At 39.6% G+C, this 14,578-nt stretch overlaps 4 protein-coding genes across 5 annotated transcripts; 3 read left to right on the top strand and 1 right to left on the bottom strand.

Annotated features, from left to right (window-relative positions):
- The first annotated feature begins 1,636 nt into the window (after positions 1-1,636).
- Positions 1,637-7,036, top strand: LOC110860232 (endoplasmic reticulum chaperone BiP). 2 transcript variants are annotated; one of them, XM_035860137.1, is made up of 10 exons: positions 1,637-1,968; positions 2,036-2,382; positions 2,444-2,554; positions 2,630-3,611; positions 3,770-4,034; positions 4,546-5,009; positions 5,068-5,425; positions 5,482-5,898; positions 5,959-6,084; positions 6,445-7,036. In XM_035860137.1, the coding sequence occupies exons 4-10, from the start codon at positions 3,484-3,486 to the stop codon at positions 6,613-6,615; spliced, it is 1,929 nt and encodes a 642-aa protein (XP_035716030.1). In that variant the 5' UTR covers positions 1,637-1,968; positions 2,036-2,382; positions 2,444-2,554; positions 2,630-3,483; the 3' UTR covers positions 6,616-7,036. The 2 variants fall into 2 exon arrangements, with proteins under 2 accessions (XP_035716030.1, XP_035716031.1); XM_035860138.1 differs by having other exon boundaries at positions 1,638-1,968; positions 5,959-6,065; positions 6,445-6,653.
- Positions 7,037-7,775: 739 nt separating this feature from the next.
- LOC118439046 lies at positions 7,776-10,863 on the top strand. Its single transcript, XM_035860060.1, has 2 exons — positions 7,776-10,475; positions 10,543-10,863. Exons 1-2 carry the CDS (start codon positions 10,052-10,054, stop codon positions 10,830-10,832), a joined length of 714 nt encoding a protein of 237 aa, XP_035715953.1. The 5' UTR covers positions 7,776-10,051; the 3' UTR covers positions 10,833-10,863.
- Positions 10,864-10,941: 78 nt separating this feature from the next.
- On the bottom strand, positions 10,942-12,009 carry LOC110860219 (putative nuclease HARBI1). Its single transcript, XM_022109272.1, has 4 exons — positions 11,707-12,009; positions 11,274-11,622; positions 11,072-11,209; positions 10,942-10,988 (listed from the first exon to the last, which is right to left on the bottom strand). Exons 1-4 carry the CDS (start codon positions 12,007-12,009, stop codon positions 10,942-10,944), a joined length of 837 nt encoding a protein of 278 aa, XP_021964964.1.
- Positions 12,010-13,129: 1,120 nt separating this feature from the next.
- Positions 13,130-14,578, top strand: LOC110860218 (luminal-binding protein 1). Its single transcript, XM_035860081.1, has 4 exons — positions 13,130-13,314; positions 13,380-13,590; positions 13,651-13,776; positions 14,137-14,578. The coding sequence occupies exons 1-4, from the start codon at positions 13,130-13,132 to the stop codon at positions 14,305-14,307; spliced, it is 693 nt and encodes a 230-aa protein (XP_035715974.1). The 3' UTR covers positions 14,308-14,578.

Raw genomic sequence — 14,578 nt, 5'->3', positions numbered from 1 at the left:
TACAACTACATACATTTTCATGCAGGATTCGACAGTACACATGTCAAGTAGTTTATCTGGAACTTGACATCTCTCGAGTACGTGGCTTTGCCGCCCAGCTGGGCGACAAATAAAAGACTTGTGTAAATTAACACGAGCTTTTTCATTACAACGTGTTGGACACGATTGCTCAAGCTCAAATGGAATAACGTGAATTTGTTCTGCACGGAAGTTGGTTTTAAACGATAAATAAAGTATGACTTAATCTTTTGGACGACAAATGCCAGGTCAGGATGGAGGCCGACCTGGCAACCGAGTTAACCGCAGAGGTCGACTCCCTCAAACATTTCTTGTCCCTGAGTTGTCAAAGAATTCGTGAAATTGGTCGTCTTTTTGGAACATTGGCGAACAGGAGTAATGTGGTAATTGGATTGAACAAACTTGAGAGCAGGTTCTCAGTATGCAATGCCTTTACGCAATTTGGATACAGATGGTGAACCCAGCGATACTACACGACTGCTGAGTTTGGCTGATGCCATTTTGTCCCTGTCCTTCGCCGACGTCTGCATTTCAGGGTCGGAAACTACTTGTTTGGCCCCTTTCCCAACCAACGTCAACGAGGAAGACGACCCTCTTGGATTTGAGGAAGGCGAATTCCGCCCTTCACCAAGTCCACGCGACCAGGACGTTGAAGGCCCGGTGACCCGATTGAATTAATATTCGAAGTGAAGGAAGGATTGGACATTGATATTGAAAATGACCAGAGTTGTGACCTCGAAGGAGAAGACGCTGGAGTCTTCAGGCAACCTGACGATGGCAATGCTAACGATGTGAATTTGGGTAACTCATACATTATGCGTTATCAATAAACTAGATAAGGCAAAAAACCCAATGTTCTTGACCACCCCTTAAACATGTGTCCAACACAAGCACGACATTTTTGGAGCCATCAATAGGGGAACGTACATAAAATACGTAACTCTCGAGTGGGTTGAGGTCGACTATCTCTACCATGTTAAAATTATTCTCTCGTAACGTGTACAGGGGGAGAAAGTGTTGAAATAATCGAAAATTCGCGTTACGTATGTTATGAACATTCCCGAAGGTTAGGTCGATTTGTGAGACTTCTGCATAGACAGTTTTTCTATTAAGATGTTTTTGTAATGATCAATTAATAACTGCGAATACACTTCCAATTAATTCCATCAAAGTGCAGGCGGATGAACACTTGTTCATTTTTTGGGAACTTGTTTTATAAACTATAATAAACCGTGGTAACGTTAGAAGTTGCTCACCCTGTAATAATGATTTTGGCATAATTTTGCACCAATGGTGGAGAATTGGCAGATAAAATAGATACGCAATTTTGGCATAATTTTGCATTAATGATGCAGAATAGGCGGAAATAATTCATTACATGAATAAAGAATGAATGGAAAATTCGTGGAACTTCAGAATTTCAGAAAGAATCAGTGGATTTTGTATTCATTTTTTTTCCCGGTATGTTAAATACATGGAGTAAATAAAGAATGAATGAAGAATGAATGAATAATTTTAAAAAATTCAAATGAATGAATTCTACATGAACAAAAAAAGTTTGTACAGCTATGACTACAGTCTTATGCGTATGAATGTTGAACACCTCTTCATTTATCTTATCTTATCAAGTATGTACACACGATAAAATTAATCATGAACACCTCGGGGCCTCACCTTCACCTACGTATTCATTCCCTTGCATCGCATCACAAGCTACACACATCCACAAATTCCCATTGCAGAAACCATTAAAAAAAGTCGTGTTAAAGAATGCGGCATATTTTGACGATCTCACGTGGCATGGTCCTCATTGGGATCTGCTTCATAATCCTGTCACCTGTGGGATCCTTGTGCGACATAATCGTTTGGGATGAGGCCGACGACAGCTTGGAACTCAAGGTTGCCAATGTTTTCTTGGAGTATCGGAAAAATCAAATTTTCAACGACGCGGTAAAATTTATAAAAAATTTGAGCTTGGCGGGTTAACAAAATGAAACTAAATTATGTAAAAATTCAGATATACCTTTCCGAGCTGGCTGATGAAGCTGGCTCGAACGGTTGTGACCTGAAAATCCCTCGCCCACCAAACATCATCTCGCTAGCTGACACCCGACCCAGCTGGATCTTAATGATCTTCATGAACGCAAAGGTGGACGACTGTGAAACTCATGAAAAGATTTTAAACGTACAGAAAGCGGGGTATGCGGGGCTAATCCTAGTCTCCGAATCCAGCTACACGGACGTAGAACTACTCCGGCTGAATACAAATTTCCAATCAAAGTTTGACATCAACGTGTCCTTTATCCGAAAAATTGATGGGATCAATTTGCGGCAATTTGTAGTCAAAACGAGACATTCGAAACGGTAATAATTGGTTAAACAATTTTTGGAAATGAGAAGGAAATTGACAAGTTTTTTTCGACAGGTTTACATTAACAATTAGAGGAGAACTTCCCAAATCTACGACGACGAGGGCGACAACGACGACCCCAAAGCCAATTATTATGCCACCTAAACCCCGGATTATTCCACCGACGTAGTTTCCTTTAAATTCGACAACTTCATAATAAATTTAATCGATTCGTTTTAAGAGGGTTGTCGGTTCTTACAGGAAACCAGGACAGGATGCCGTTAAGGGAAATCTGTTGTACGCAGGGCTTTTATTCACCCTCGTGCCAGCCTTATACTTTGCTTATTTGGTCGTTTCCAAGGGGAGAATTCAGGAATTGATGCTTATTTCGGGCGCGGTCGGAATTGGATTTATTTTTTACGCATATTCTATAAGAATCCAGGACATTAGCGAGAGTGAATTATAACTCAGAGAATAAATGTTCACATAATACACTTATCTAATTTATCTTATCCCCGAGACGGGAAGTGAATCACTCTTTCATACACGTACATAACTGACTTCAATGGAAAAATAAGAGTCAGACTGTGAGCTCGTGCAGTTGACTTAATTGTAATGGACTCGTGATTTAGATAAGAAACGTTCCGAGCACTGGTAATCTGTGCAAAGCGATGCCGAGATAACACCCAACAGCGTAGATGATGATTACAATATTTAACGAGTTGCGAATTTTTTACACCATAATTCATTTGAGTTAGTTAAGCACTCCAGTCTATCCTTGGTGAACGAGATAAATTTTAATTAAGTAAAAGCAAGTCAATTTGAAAGGGACTTAAATCCCGTGTGAAAATGGTGTAGCGAAAATTAGCTGGATTTTATGCATAAAATTTTATGCGTATTTCAGCACGATTTTTATAATTTGTGCATAATTCTGGAAAGTATTTTCCGTAGAAGAGTTGTGCATAAAGTTTAAGGAAGTGATGGTGTGGGTAATTCTGCAGAATTCCGAATTGGTTTATGTAGAAAATCCAGCCAATTTTCGCACAGGTTTACTAAAGCGGGTTTTTCCAATATCAAACCAGGACCGACGCGCTATACTATATTGACGCTCTAATATGGAGGGGATCTATAAAACGTTAATGCTACTCGTAACAGCAGCAGCAGTTTCATCATCCCGAGTCAAATTTGATCTCCCGCCAGGCACCCCCGTCATTGGGATTGATTTGGGAACTACCTACTCCTGGTTAGCAGTAAAGTTGCCTTTACACTTCACACCTTGGTTCCTTGCGCCATACTTAAATTATAACATTGGCGCAAGTTACCAAGGACTGAAGTGTAAAGGCAGCTTAAGTCGTTTAATGCAACAAGGTAATTCACCTTTGAATCCTGCCATTTGGACAGTGTCGCCATTTCAATCAATGGCCGTCGCGAGGTGATCGCAAATTCTCAAGGAAATCGGATAACTCCATCGTACGTGGCATTCACCCCAGATGGTCACCGCTTAATTGGTGACGCGGCAAAAAGTCAGGTCACGACAAATCCAAAAAATACCGTTTTTGACACGAAACGGATCATCGGACGGAGATGGAGCGATCGAATTCTTCAGGCGGAAATTAAAAATTTCCCCTTCAACGTTATCGAAATGGAGGGAAAGCCATTCATTGAGGTAACTAAGAAAACAAGCGTCTGCCTAAATCTAAATTGAGTTAAGTGCATTCGTTGCCTAATTGTAAAGTGAGCTAAGTGCATACGTTGCTTAATTTTAAAATGAACTAAATGAATTCGTTGCTTAATTTGAAAATGAGCTAAGTGCATTGGTTGCTTAATTTTGAAATGAACTAATGGCTTGGTTTGCTTAATTTTAAAATGATATATGTATACGGTTTCCTCAATTTTAAAATGGGCGAAGTGCAGTAACTCCCCAATTTTAAAATAAGATAAGTGCAGCCACTAAACATGGTATTTGCGGGCACTTAGCTCATTTCAAAATTAGGAGGTTAGTGTACTTAGCTCATTTCAAAATTACGCAAACCGTGCACTTAGCTCATTTTTCAGTTAAGCAATGAATGTACTTAGCTCATTTCAGAATTAGGCCGACGCAAGTTGATCTAAAAAAACTGGATGCCGAAAACCTATTTATTTTTTAACTTGTAAATTCTTGTGCTGACTAAATCAAGCTCCGCACAAAACCGGGGACCACGCAATTCTTCTCGCCCGAAGAGATCTCCGCCATGATCCTGGCCTACATGCGGGAGACTGCCGAGTCCTACTTGGGTGTCAATGTGACCCACGCTGTCGTAACGGTTCCCGCCTATTTCAACAATGCCCAACGACAAGCAACCCGAGATGCCGCTGAAATTGCTGGACTACACGTAATGAAAATAATAAATGAACCCACATCCGCCGCCATGGCGTACTGGGACCGAACAACATTCGACCAAAATCAACGTGTCCTTGTCTACGACCTCGGTGGTGGAACTTTAGACGTGACTATACTCGATATCGACAAAGAAGGCTTCATGGTGACGGCAACAAATGGGAATGCGCACCTCGGTGGAGAAGATTTTGAAAGGAATGTCGTCTCCTACTTCGTTTCAAGACTGAAGAAAAAGATAAATGTCGATATCTCCCAAAATGACGGGTGAGTTGATAAAATTGTCATAAATTATGGATATTTAAACTTTCCTAATATCTGGCAGAGCCCTGCAAAAACTTCGAAGAGAGGTCGAGCGTGTAAAACGAGTTCTATCGAAAATTACCCTTGCAACCGTCGAAGTTGAGAATTTTCTGAATGGCCAAGATTTCTCGGAAACATTGACACGAGCCAAATTTGAAGATTTAAATTACGACTTGTTCAAAGAAACTCTACTCTCGATTGACCGTGTCCTCGAAGATAAAGGGCTGAGCAGTGGAGACATCGACAAACTCATTCTGGTCGGTGGATCCACCAGAATTCCAAAAATTCGACAAATGGTCCAAGACTATGTTAGACTAGAAGCTGTCTCTGCCACAGCGGTGAATCCCGATGAAGCCGTTGCCATCGGTGCGGCTGTTCAGGTGCGAATTCTGTGTGGGAAGTTGGTGTGATTTTTGAGAACCTTTAAATATCGCAGGCCGGAATTTTGGCGGGTCATCTCGACATCGTGGACGCGGACGTGTTGCCATTCACCCTCGGTCTGGGGATAAAGGATGACCAAATGTCTGTACTTTTAGAGAGAAATACGCCTATTCCAGCCTCAAGGACAAAGGGGTTTACGACCATTAAGGATAATCAAGAGGTGGTTGAATTCCCCGTGTACGAGGGAGAACGCCCGTTCGCCTCGGACAATAATTTCCTCGGGAGCTTTGAACTTGGCGGGATTCTCCCAGCCCCAAAAGACGTTCCCGACATCCAAGTCACGTTTTCTGTAAATTCTGACGGGATTTTGGTTGTTCGCGCAAAGGACGTGGCAACCGGGAATGTGAATGCTATCACGATTAAGAACGATCATGGTGGCATGAGTCCGGGAGAGATTAAGCGGAAAATCCGGGTGGGTGAACTGCAAATATTTTTGCCGCTGAGCTTGCACGTATTAAACTAATTTGAATAGGAGGCGAAAGACTTTGCCCGGGAAGACGAAAGGGTGAGGGAAGCTTTTGCCGCGAAGGATGACTTGGAGAGGGTTCTGGTTCGGGGGAAAAATCTGCTCTTACTAAAGTATCGGAATACCGTCGCTGTTCGTGCATAATGAGCTAAAAGTGAAAAAATGGCCGGCTTCAGAAAGTGACAAGTCGTTTTTCTCACCTTTTAAGTAGAGGCGGAAAAGAAATTAATGCTTCATCTTATTGCATCTGGACATTAATTTTATATTGATAATATTTTGGCGATCAATGGAGTAATTATCGGCGGGAAAAAAACATTTTGTAAGTCGTGAACAGACATATAATTGCTCAATGCTCCCCAAAAATGACTTGGTACGTTATGAAATCTCCCACTTTTTCACCTGGTACATTATGCACGAATAGCTAATAAATTCATAACAAAGTATTTATTTAAACTAGGGAATCTGGTTGATTGGATGGTGATAATTATGTAGATAACTGATGAGATTGAGCAGTGGTTCGCCGGTCAGGATACCCTTCAAGAGACCCACGCTTATCAAGAACAACTCGGAAAATTGGAAAAGATTCTTCATCCGTTGGTTAAAGAATTATACTCCGGCGAGGGTGAACAATCGGATGGAAATAGAACCCGGACAGAACTCTGATAATACATTTATTATTGCAAATTTCCATTTTGTTTATGTACATTATTAGCTCGCCCTGCGTAGCAGAGGAGCTATTGAATTCCTCTTGTAAGTCTGTCTGTCTGTTAACGAGTTTTTTGCATCAATTGATGCTAATAAATAGGCCCCATGTGCAAATTTTAGGAAATTAGTAGCACCATTGGTCTCGAACAAGCGGTAACACAAAGTGGTGCCAAACAATTGAGAAAATAGATGCAAAACACACCAAACGTGCATAAGAACCTAAAGAAATAACTAGAATTTCTACTTCGAATTTGTCAGGATTTTATGTCAAAATTCTGGATTTATTTTGCTCGTTTATTTTCCACCGTTGGTGAAAAATTATGTCACAATTATGTCACAATTTGTTAAGTAGATTTCCAACAGTCACGAGTCCACGCTTTTTCTTTTTTCGAATACATCTGTTTATATTACTCGCGATTCTGTGAGTTTGGACCAGGCGATAGCTGTATAAGATATTGTCAGCTCTTCTGCAACGTGGATCAAATCTGCGAAGTTCTGACTTTGCAATATCAGTATATGATAAGTTAGCTTCTGGATTCAATTTTCGTTTGATTCCGCAGTAAATAGAAGGGAAAGACAGCTCCTCAGCGTCGAGATCCATAAGTAACGACAGCGGGCGCATTCCTTCTCCAGGTGCAACTGCCATGATTTGTTGGTCTTCTTGCATAAGAGTTTCCGTTAAAGGTGGATCATTATCTTCAGTTTGGGAATTGTCATTGATAGATAGATCTTGAATATTATAAATGTGTGTATCATTTCGGGTAGCATCGTCTGGGTTTACTACATATTCGACAGTACACTCAAAATAAACTGGTGTCAATCCAGCGCGGTGTAGTCACATATAGACACCACGCGGTGTTAATTGCCCGTATTAACACCGCGCGGTGTCTATATGTGACTACACCGCGCTGGATTGACACCAGTTTATTTTGAGTGTATCAGTTGAAACACTATTGGCCCAGTCTGACGAAAGAAATACCTTTTCCTTTTTGTACAACTCGGTACGTACTAAATAATTTGCGGCATGAAAAACTTTGTATGGTCGAATTGTTTGGAACATATATGGATGCTTATAAGACATGCGGCGCTTCAATTGAACCTGCACTGTACTCGTCTCATCAAATCTGCGGGGAATTACTTTGGCGACTATGTCCATGTCGTTGGGAACGTTTACTACTCCCCCTCGGATTCCGTACTGACGGTCGCTTCCTAAGGATCTAATCTGAGCAAACGGTAATCTTAATGCCACCAAACGTTCCTCTAAGCTAGTCATGTTCTGTAATTGAGGTGGAATTGGAGGAAAATACAGTCCATTGGACATACACAACCGGGGCACGTCACCACTCTTCAGCGAATCGTGACATGTGCCACATAGGAAATAAATACTTCCCATCGACTTTGAGATTGGCGAAAGGTTTCTTAAGATGAAGTTTCCGCACGACTTCTATTGTTGTTGGATGCATAGAAGATCGATACCAAAGACCTCCACAGGAACCACATATCCATCTAGGTTGATCAAGTATCTCAGACTGGAAAGACTAACACAAAATATAAAAATCCACCTGGGCCCTATGACGTGAAATAGCTTTTCTAATTGTGTTCTGCTGTTGCTCGGCCTGCTTGAAATATGTATCATCTCGGCGGGTAGCGTTTTCTATCCTATTCCGCTCTTTTTCCTCCTCACGGTAGATGTGATCGCTTCTGCGCTCAGCTGGTCCTACTCTGTCTCGTTGTTGTTCTTGGTGCCGCATGTTCTCATTCATTCTTTGTAATTTCTTCGCGATAGCGTTTTTGGCGGCTTCGGCTCGGCGGAAGTCATCATCTTCCCTTTTTCTCCGCATGCTTTCTTTTGCACTTATCTTTTTGCGAGGCATGACAATTTATCGCGATTAGGCACGCGCTAACTAATTAGGTTACGTGCCTTCCAATCACCACTCGTTGTGGCACGTTCTCCCCCGTTCGACACGTCTCTCCAACTTTCTTCACGTTTCTCCTCCGTTACACACGTCTCTCCGACTTTTGATCCCTTTGTTCTCCGTTCGACGTTTCTCCTCTTCGGTTAGTTTGTCCAGAAATAGCAGTAAACAAGAAATAGAGAGCAGAAATATTGGGAAAGAATTTTTGATAAACTCTAGACTTTTTCTCTGATTTCTGATCTTTGTTTGATCTACCGAATGATGTAATCATAGTTACAATTTCTACCCATGTTTCTCGACAATTTTTACGTTATATATATATATGTATGCACATATTTTATAACGTTTGAGTCAAGATTACGTCAAAATTGTCCACCCACTTATTCTCTCACTTACTACAGGGCGAGCTACTTCTAACGTTACAACGGTTTATTGTATTTCAAAGTGTACAAAATGTCTTGACGAATTCGCGAGAGACAAAGAGATTATTCAACAAGGAAATCCCGTATCGCCGAAAATGGGCATCGTGAGATTTATGCAAATGAGGTGACACGCCTAAATAGGGGAATGGTACAATGAAATAGCTTTTTTTAGGCTCTTACGATTTTGATGTATGATAGATTATAATTTGTGTAATTTTGTGGTCATCAAGATTCCGAAGTAATATGTTGGAATATTATGTTGGAAATTTGAAATTCTCAGATTTCATGATTTTTGAATTTAAAAAAAAACAATACAAACCCGACAATCGTGAGATTGGTTTTGAGAATATCGAAAAACGCTGTAAATTGTAAAACTTGCCGATTTCGTGAAGACATGAAATCTATTTAAAAATCCAATTTACAAACCTTATTTTCTATTTAACGAGAAATTTTCTTGGAACCGTCCTGTCAGCATGCAAATTAAAATTCGACGAAATAGCTACATATAAACATATGGTTCTGTAGTTATAAAAACAGAACCGAAATTAGTTTCCTGGGGGGGAATTCAATTGTGACATGCGTAAGCATAGATTTTGCTTACGCATTGCTGAGCATAGATTTTGCTCAGCATAAAACGCGATTCAATAGATAAGCATGCGGAAGTTCAAAATTTGCGTATCTCTTGTCTTTTGCTTAGCACTGCGCAAGTTTTTCCACCACAAAACAGTGTCAGCTGGCAAAACTTATCAGAACAGTTATCTAGGTCGGAGTTTGCTTATGTAGCTAATTGTCACAACAAAATAATACTTATGTGGTATGGATTCGAAAAGTTCAGTTAAGATGGAATTAGTTGACACAAATGGAAAGAGTAAGAAATTATAATTATAAATATTTATTTTGGGAATGTTCAGAAAACACGAAACGCAAAATTAGTCATTTTTTTACACATCCCTCGTAGAGGGATATAGTCCATTTTTACACCCCATTTTTTTAACTGATCAAGGGGACCAGTAACACAACAGCCTAACCCCTCCCCTGCTTTGCGTTACGTATTTTATGAGCTTTCCCTCTAATAAAAATAGGTCAATTAATAAATACTTTGTAGGACGCCCAAACTTTTCCACTAAGGAATGTGAGGCTTTGGTCGACACCGTTGGACTTCACTACGATGCACTCTTTGGAAGATTTAGTTCAACCTTGACCAACAATCGGAAAAATGAGCTATGGGATGATGTCACCGAAAAAGTTAATGCTGTCTCTTCCGTTAACATTCCTAGAAGCGTAGCCGAGGTGAAAAAGAAGTATCAAGTTTTGAAAAGTAGCGTGAAAAAAATCGAGACCAACAATTCGAATGAAATGAAAAAAACTGGAGGAGGGTCTGCGATTCTACAACCCCAAAATACCGTAGGAGAGAAAATTTTGGCACTTGTTCCACGGGTCGAAAGTTCAGGAATTGAGGGTGGAATCGACATTAGTAAAAGTTAGTACGCTTAATTCAATTCCCGTCAGTCAAGCACAATTTTTAAACTCTTTCTTAAAATATTTAGTGTCGACCGTTGATACTGCGCCATTAAACTTGATCTCGGTAACGGGCCTCATCCCAATTGGAGACACGGGCTCAAGAACAAACAAACCGGCTGATGCTTCGGAAGAAAATGCTCCACATTTTTTCAAGAAACAAACGAAACGTCCTCTGGAAACTACTCTTTTCGCATTACAAGCTAAACAAGTTAAATTATTGGAGACTCAAACAATGCAACTGGCACAAATAGTTGATTTATTGGCGGAGCGAAACTCAATTGAAAAGGAGAAGCTACAAATTATGAAAAATAATTAATCCTCATCATTCATTTCTCTAATTATTTGATTATAAATATCTTCATCTTCGTTCAGTAATGCGATATTAGTCGTATGACAAAAGTTGTGAAGCGTGATTGTTGAAATAATTAGGCGACAAACTTTTGTTGGAGTATAGCAAAGTTCTCCCCCGGTCCTGTTAAAATGTTAATCAGCGATACACTAATTTTTAAAGGTTTAATAAATCGTTTAATTACCTGTGCATGGATCTAAACCTACTTTTCCATCGTCCAATTGTGCATTCAATGGCACATCGAACGGACGTTAACCTTTTATTGTAATCGTTCTGAAAAGGAGTAATAATTCCCCTAGCATAAGGAACCTCCATAAACGGAGAACGAGAATATCCTGAGTCACCTAAATAGATACAAAATAAATACATTAAATTAAAATTCCACTTTACTTCTTAGCTATTACCTACCTATTAATTTTCCATTCCCAAATTCTCCTGTCAAAAATCGGTGATGAATGTGAGAATTTCGGAACACAAACGAGTCATGTGCGCCACCCGGATTACTTGCCACGGCGTCAATGAATCGGAATTGGTCGTCGCAAATAATTTGGACATTGATTGAGTGGTTTTGTTTTCTATTCACGAATGACCTTTCGTCTTGACTTGGCGAAATTATATTCACATGTGACCCATCGATAATTCCTATTATATTTGGAAATCTACTCTTGGCATGAAAGGCTGTAGAAATTCTTTTCTGTTCAGCTGCATCGGGAAAAGATACGATTTTTGGCGACTCCGTAACAAGAACTCGGCTGACCTAAAATAAAATCGTAGAGAGCGATTGTAATCTTACAACATAATATAAGCGAGTGTTAATATTACTTAATATTAAAACTTTTACCTGCTCTATAATTCTTGACGCGGTTGGTTGGGATAATCCACAATCTGACCCCATTAACCATTGAAAACCTCCTGATCGAAAGAACCCCAGTGTCGTAAGAACTTTAGATTCCGCCGTCACAGCATGATTTGTAAATTGTTTCGGTTCCACATGTGGTTCTAACCACCCCAAAATCTCTCTAGCTCCCCACCATGGCAAGCCAGTGTGCTTTCTAATTTCAAATTCGGAGAGGCTCTCAAGTAACTTTCTTTGGGGATAGCGTCGATTACGTTCATTCCTCAAAACAAACAATGGCACCGACATGTTTCTTTAACCCTTTAAGAAGTATAATTAACTACAAGAAAGTATTTATTTGGGGACGTTATAAATATGTTGTGGCGACAGTGCGGGAGGAGGAAAGTGATTCACTGAAGTATTGATAAATATTAACTTTGGGCAAGGAAATGTTCAAATTAACATTTGGTTAAGAAAAGAGAAATCCCTCAAAGTTACAACAGATTTTACGCCGCGGAGAGAAAATCATGAAAATCAATGACCTCCTAGAAACGACCACAATTTTGCAGGACGGCTTTAATTTTTCTCTCGAGTTAAACCATCTCTTATTAAATGACGACAATTATCGTTTCAAATCAAAGGGTTAAAATGATAAGGCAGACAGGTACATACATTGGCTATGGAAGTTATTTAAGCAAGAGATAATACTGCTCCCGAGTACTTTAAAAATACGCAAGGTTTAAGAATTATATTTCTAATTGAATAAGATTTTTGGCGTAAGTGTATGAGTAAGCAAATTCCTAAATTCGGATTAATTGAATCCAAATTTTCCATTGCTTAGCAAAATCTATGCTTACGCAATGCTTATCTTCGAATTGAATTCCCCCCCAGGTATAACCTCCTCCAATTTATAGAACTTATTATACAGTCATAATACATATTTGCTTATGTACAATACTCGTTGAACCTCTCATTCGCATATGCCACCAAGTTTGAATCCAACTCTGTGTGGCTGTATTTTTATTTAGTAAATAAATTCTACATTTTTCTTGTTTAATTCAAGGGTTTTTTTGTCCAAAATTTTATTTCTCAACGGATACAAAAGCAGTTACCTTACATGCAACGAAAGATTTATTACTATTCGTGATCATTTTATTCCTGGAAGTCTTATACACTATTACATATATTAATAACTATTTATATTTTTATGTACTGTGTGGGAGACTTTTTAAATCCCGCTTTTCATTTCGTCTATATATCGTTCCACTGATGCAAGTTGAACCTAAACATATTTCATATTATGAAAATTCAATCGTCTTATTTTGCACGAACTTGCACACTTTTCTTATTGTTAGTTTCCCTCTACCTGTATCAGTGTTGCACAATTATTATTAAAAGAGCAAATGACACTAAAAAATTAATCTCCTGGATGGAAAATTTCATGAATGCTACTCTAACCTCTAATCCCACTTGTATCTACGTCTTACAATCGCCCTCCTCTAACTACTTGCCCAACGTGACGATCCACATTCAAGAAAAAGTGGTTTACAACTTCTACCTCAACAGCGTCGTAAATCGTTCGACTTTACGTAGTCAATCCTTGGAGTACTTCATGTACCTAGAAAAGACAGAATTTTCCTGGCTGGATGACACCAAATCAGTTTTTATCGTCGTTAAAGAGCGGACAATAATTTCCTCGGGAGCTTTGAACTTGGCGGGATTCTCCCAGCCCCAAAAGACGTTCCCGACATCCAAGTCACGTTTTCTGTAAATTCTGACGGGATTTTGGTTGTTCGCGCAAAGGACGTGGCAACCGGGAATGTGAATGCTATCACGATTAAGAACGATCATGGTGGCATGAGTCCGGGAGAGATTAAGCGGAAAATCCGGGTGGGTGAACTGCAAATATTTTTGCCGCTGAGCTTGCACGTATTAAACTAATTTGAATAGGAGGCGAAAGACTTTGCCCGGGAAGACGAAAGGGTGAGGGAAGCTTTTGCCGCGAAGGATGACTTGGAGAGGGTTCTGGTTCGGGGGAAAAATCTGCTCTTACTAAAGTATCGGAATACCGTCGCTGTTCGTGCATAATGAGCTAAAAGTGAAAAAATGGCCGGCTTCAGAAAGTGACAAGTCGTTTTTCTCACCTTTTAAGTAGAGGCGGAAAAGAAATTAATGCTTCATCTTATTGCATCTGGACATTAATTTTATATTGATAATATTTTGGCGATCAATGGAGTAATTATCGGCGGGAAAAAAACATTTTGTAAGTCGTGAACAGACATATAATTGCTCAATGCTCCCCAAAAATGACTTGGTACGTTATGAAATCTCCCACTTTTTCACCTGGTACATTATGCACGAATAGCTAATAAATTCATAACAAAGTATTTATTTAAACTAGGGAATCTGGTTGATTGGATGGTGATAATTATGTAGATAACTGATGAGATTGAGCAGTGGTTCGCCGGTCAGGATACCCTTCAAGAGACCCACGCTTATCAAGAACAACTCGGAAAATTGGAAAAGATTCTTCATCCGCTGGTTAAAGAATTATACTCCGGCGAGGGTGAACAATCGGATGGAAATAGAACCCGGACAGAACTCTGATAATACATTTATTATTGCAAATTTCCATTTTGTTTATGTACATTATTAGCTCGCCCTGCGTAGCAGAGGAGCTATTGAATTCCTCTTGTAAGTCTGTCTGTCTGTTAACGAGTTTTTTGCATCAATTGATGCTAATAAATAGGCCCCATGTGCAAATTTTAGGAAATTAGTAGCACCATTGGTCTCGAACAAGCGGTAACACAAAGTGGTGCCAAACAATTGAGAAAATAGATGCAAAACACACCAAACGTGCATAAGAACCTAAAGAAAT

The sequence above is a fragment of the Folsomia candida genome, unplaced genomic scaffold (genome assembly GCF_002217175.1).
Source record: "Folsomia candida strain VU population unplaced genomic scaffold, ASM221717v1 Fcan01_Sc030, whole genome shotgun sequence".
Lineage (NCBI taxonomy): Eukaryota > Metazoa > Arthropoda > Collembola > Entomobryomorpha > Isotomidae > Folsomia > Folsomia candida.
The sequence above is the reverse complement of the archived record's forward strand: the minus strand, read 5'-3'. Positions and strand labels throughout refer to the sequence as shown.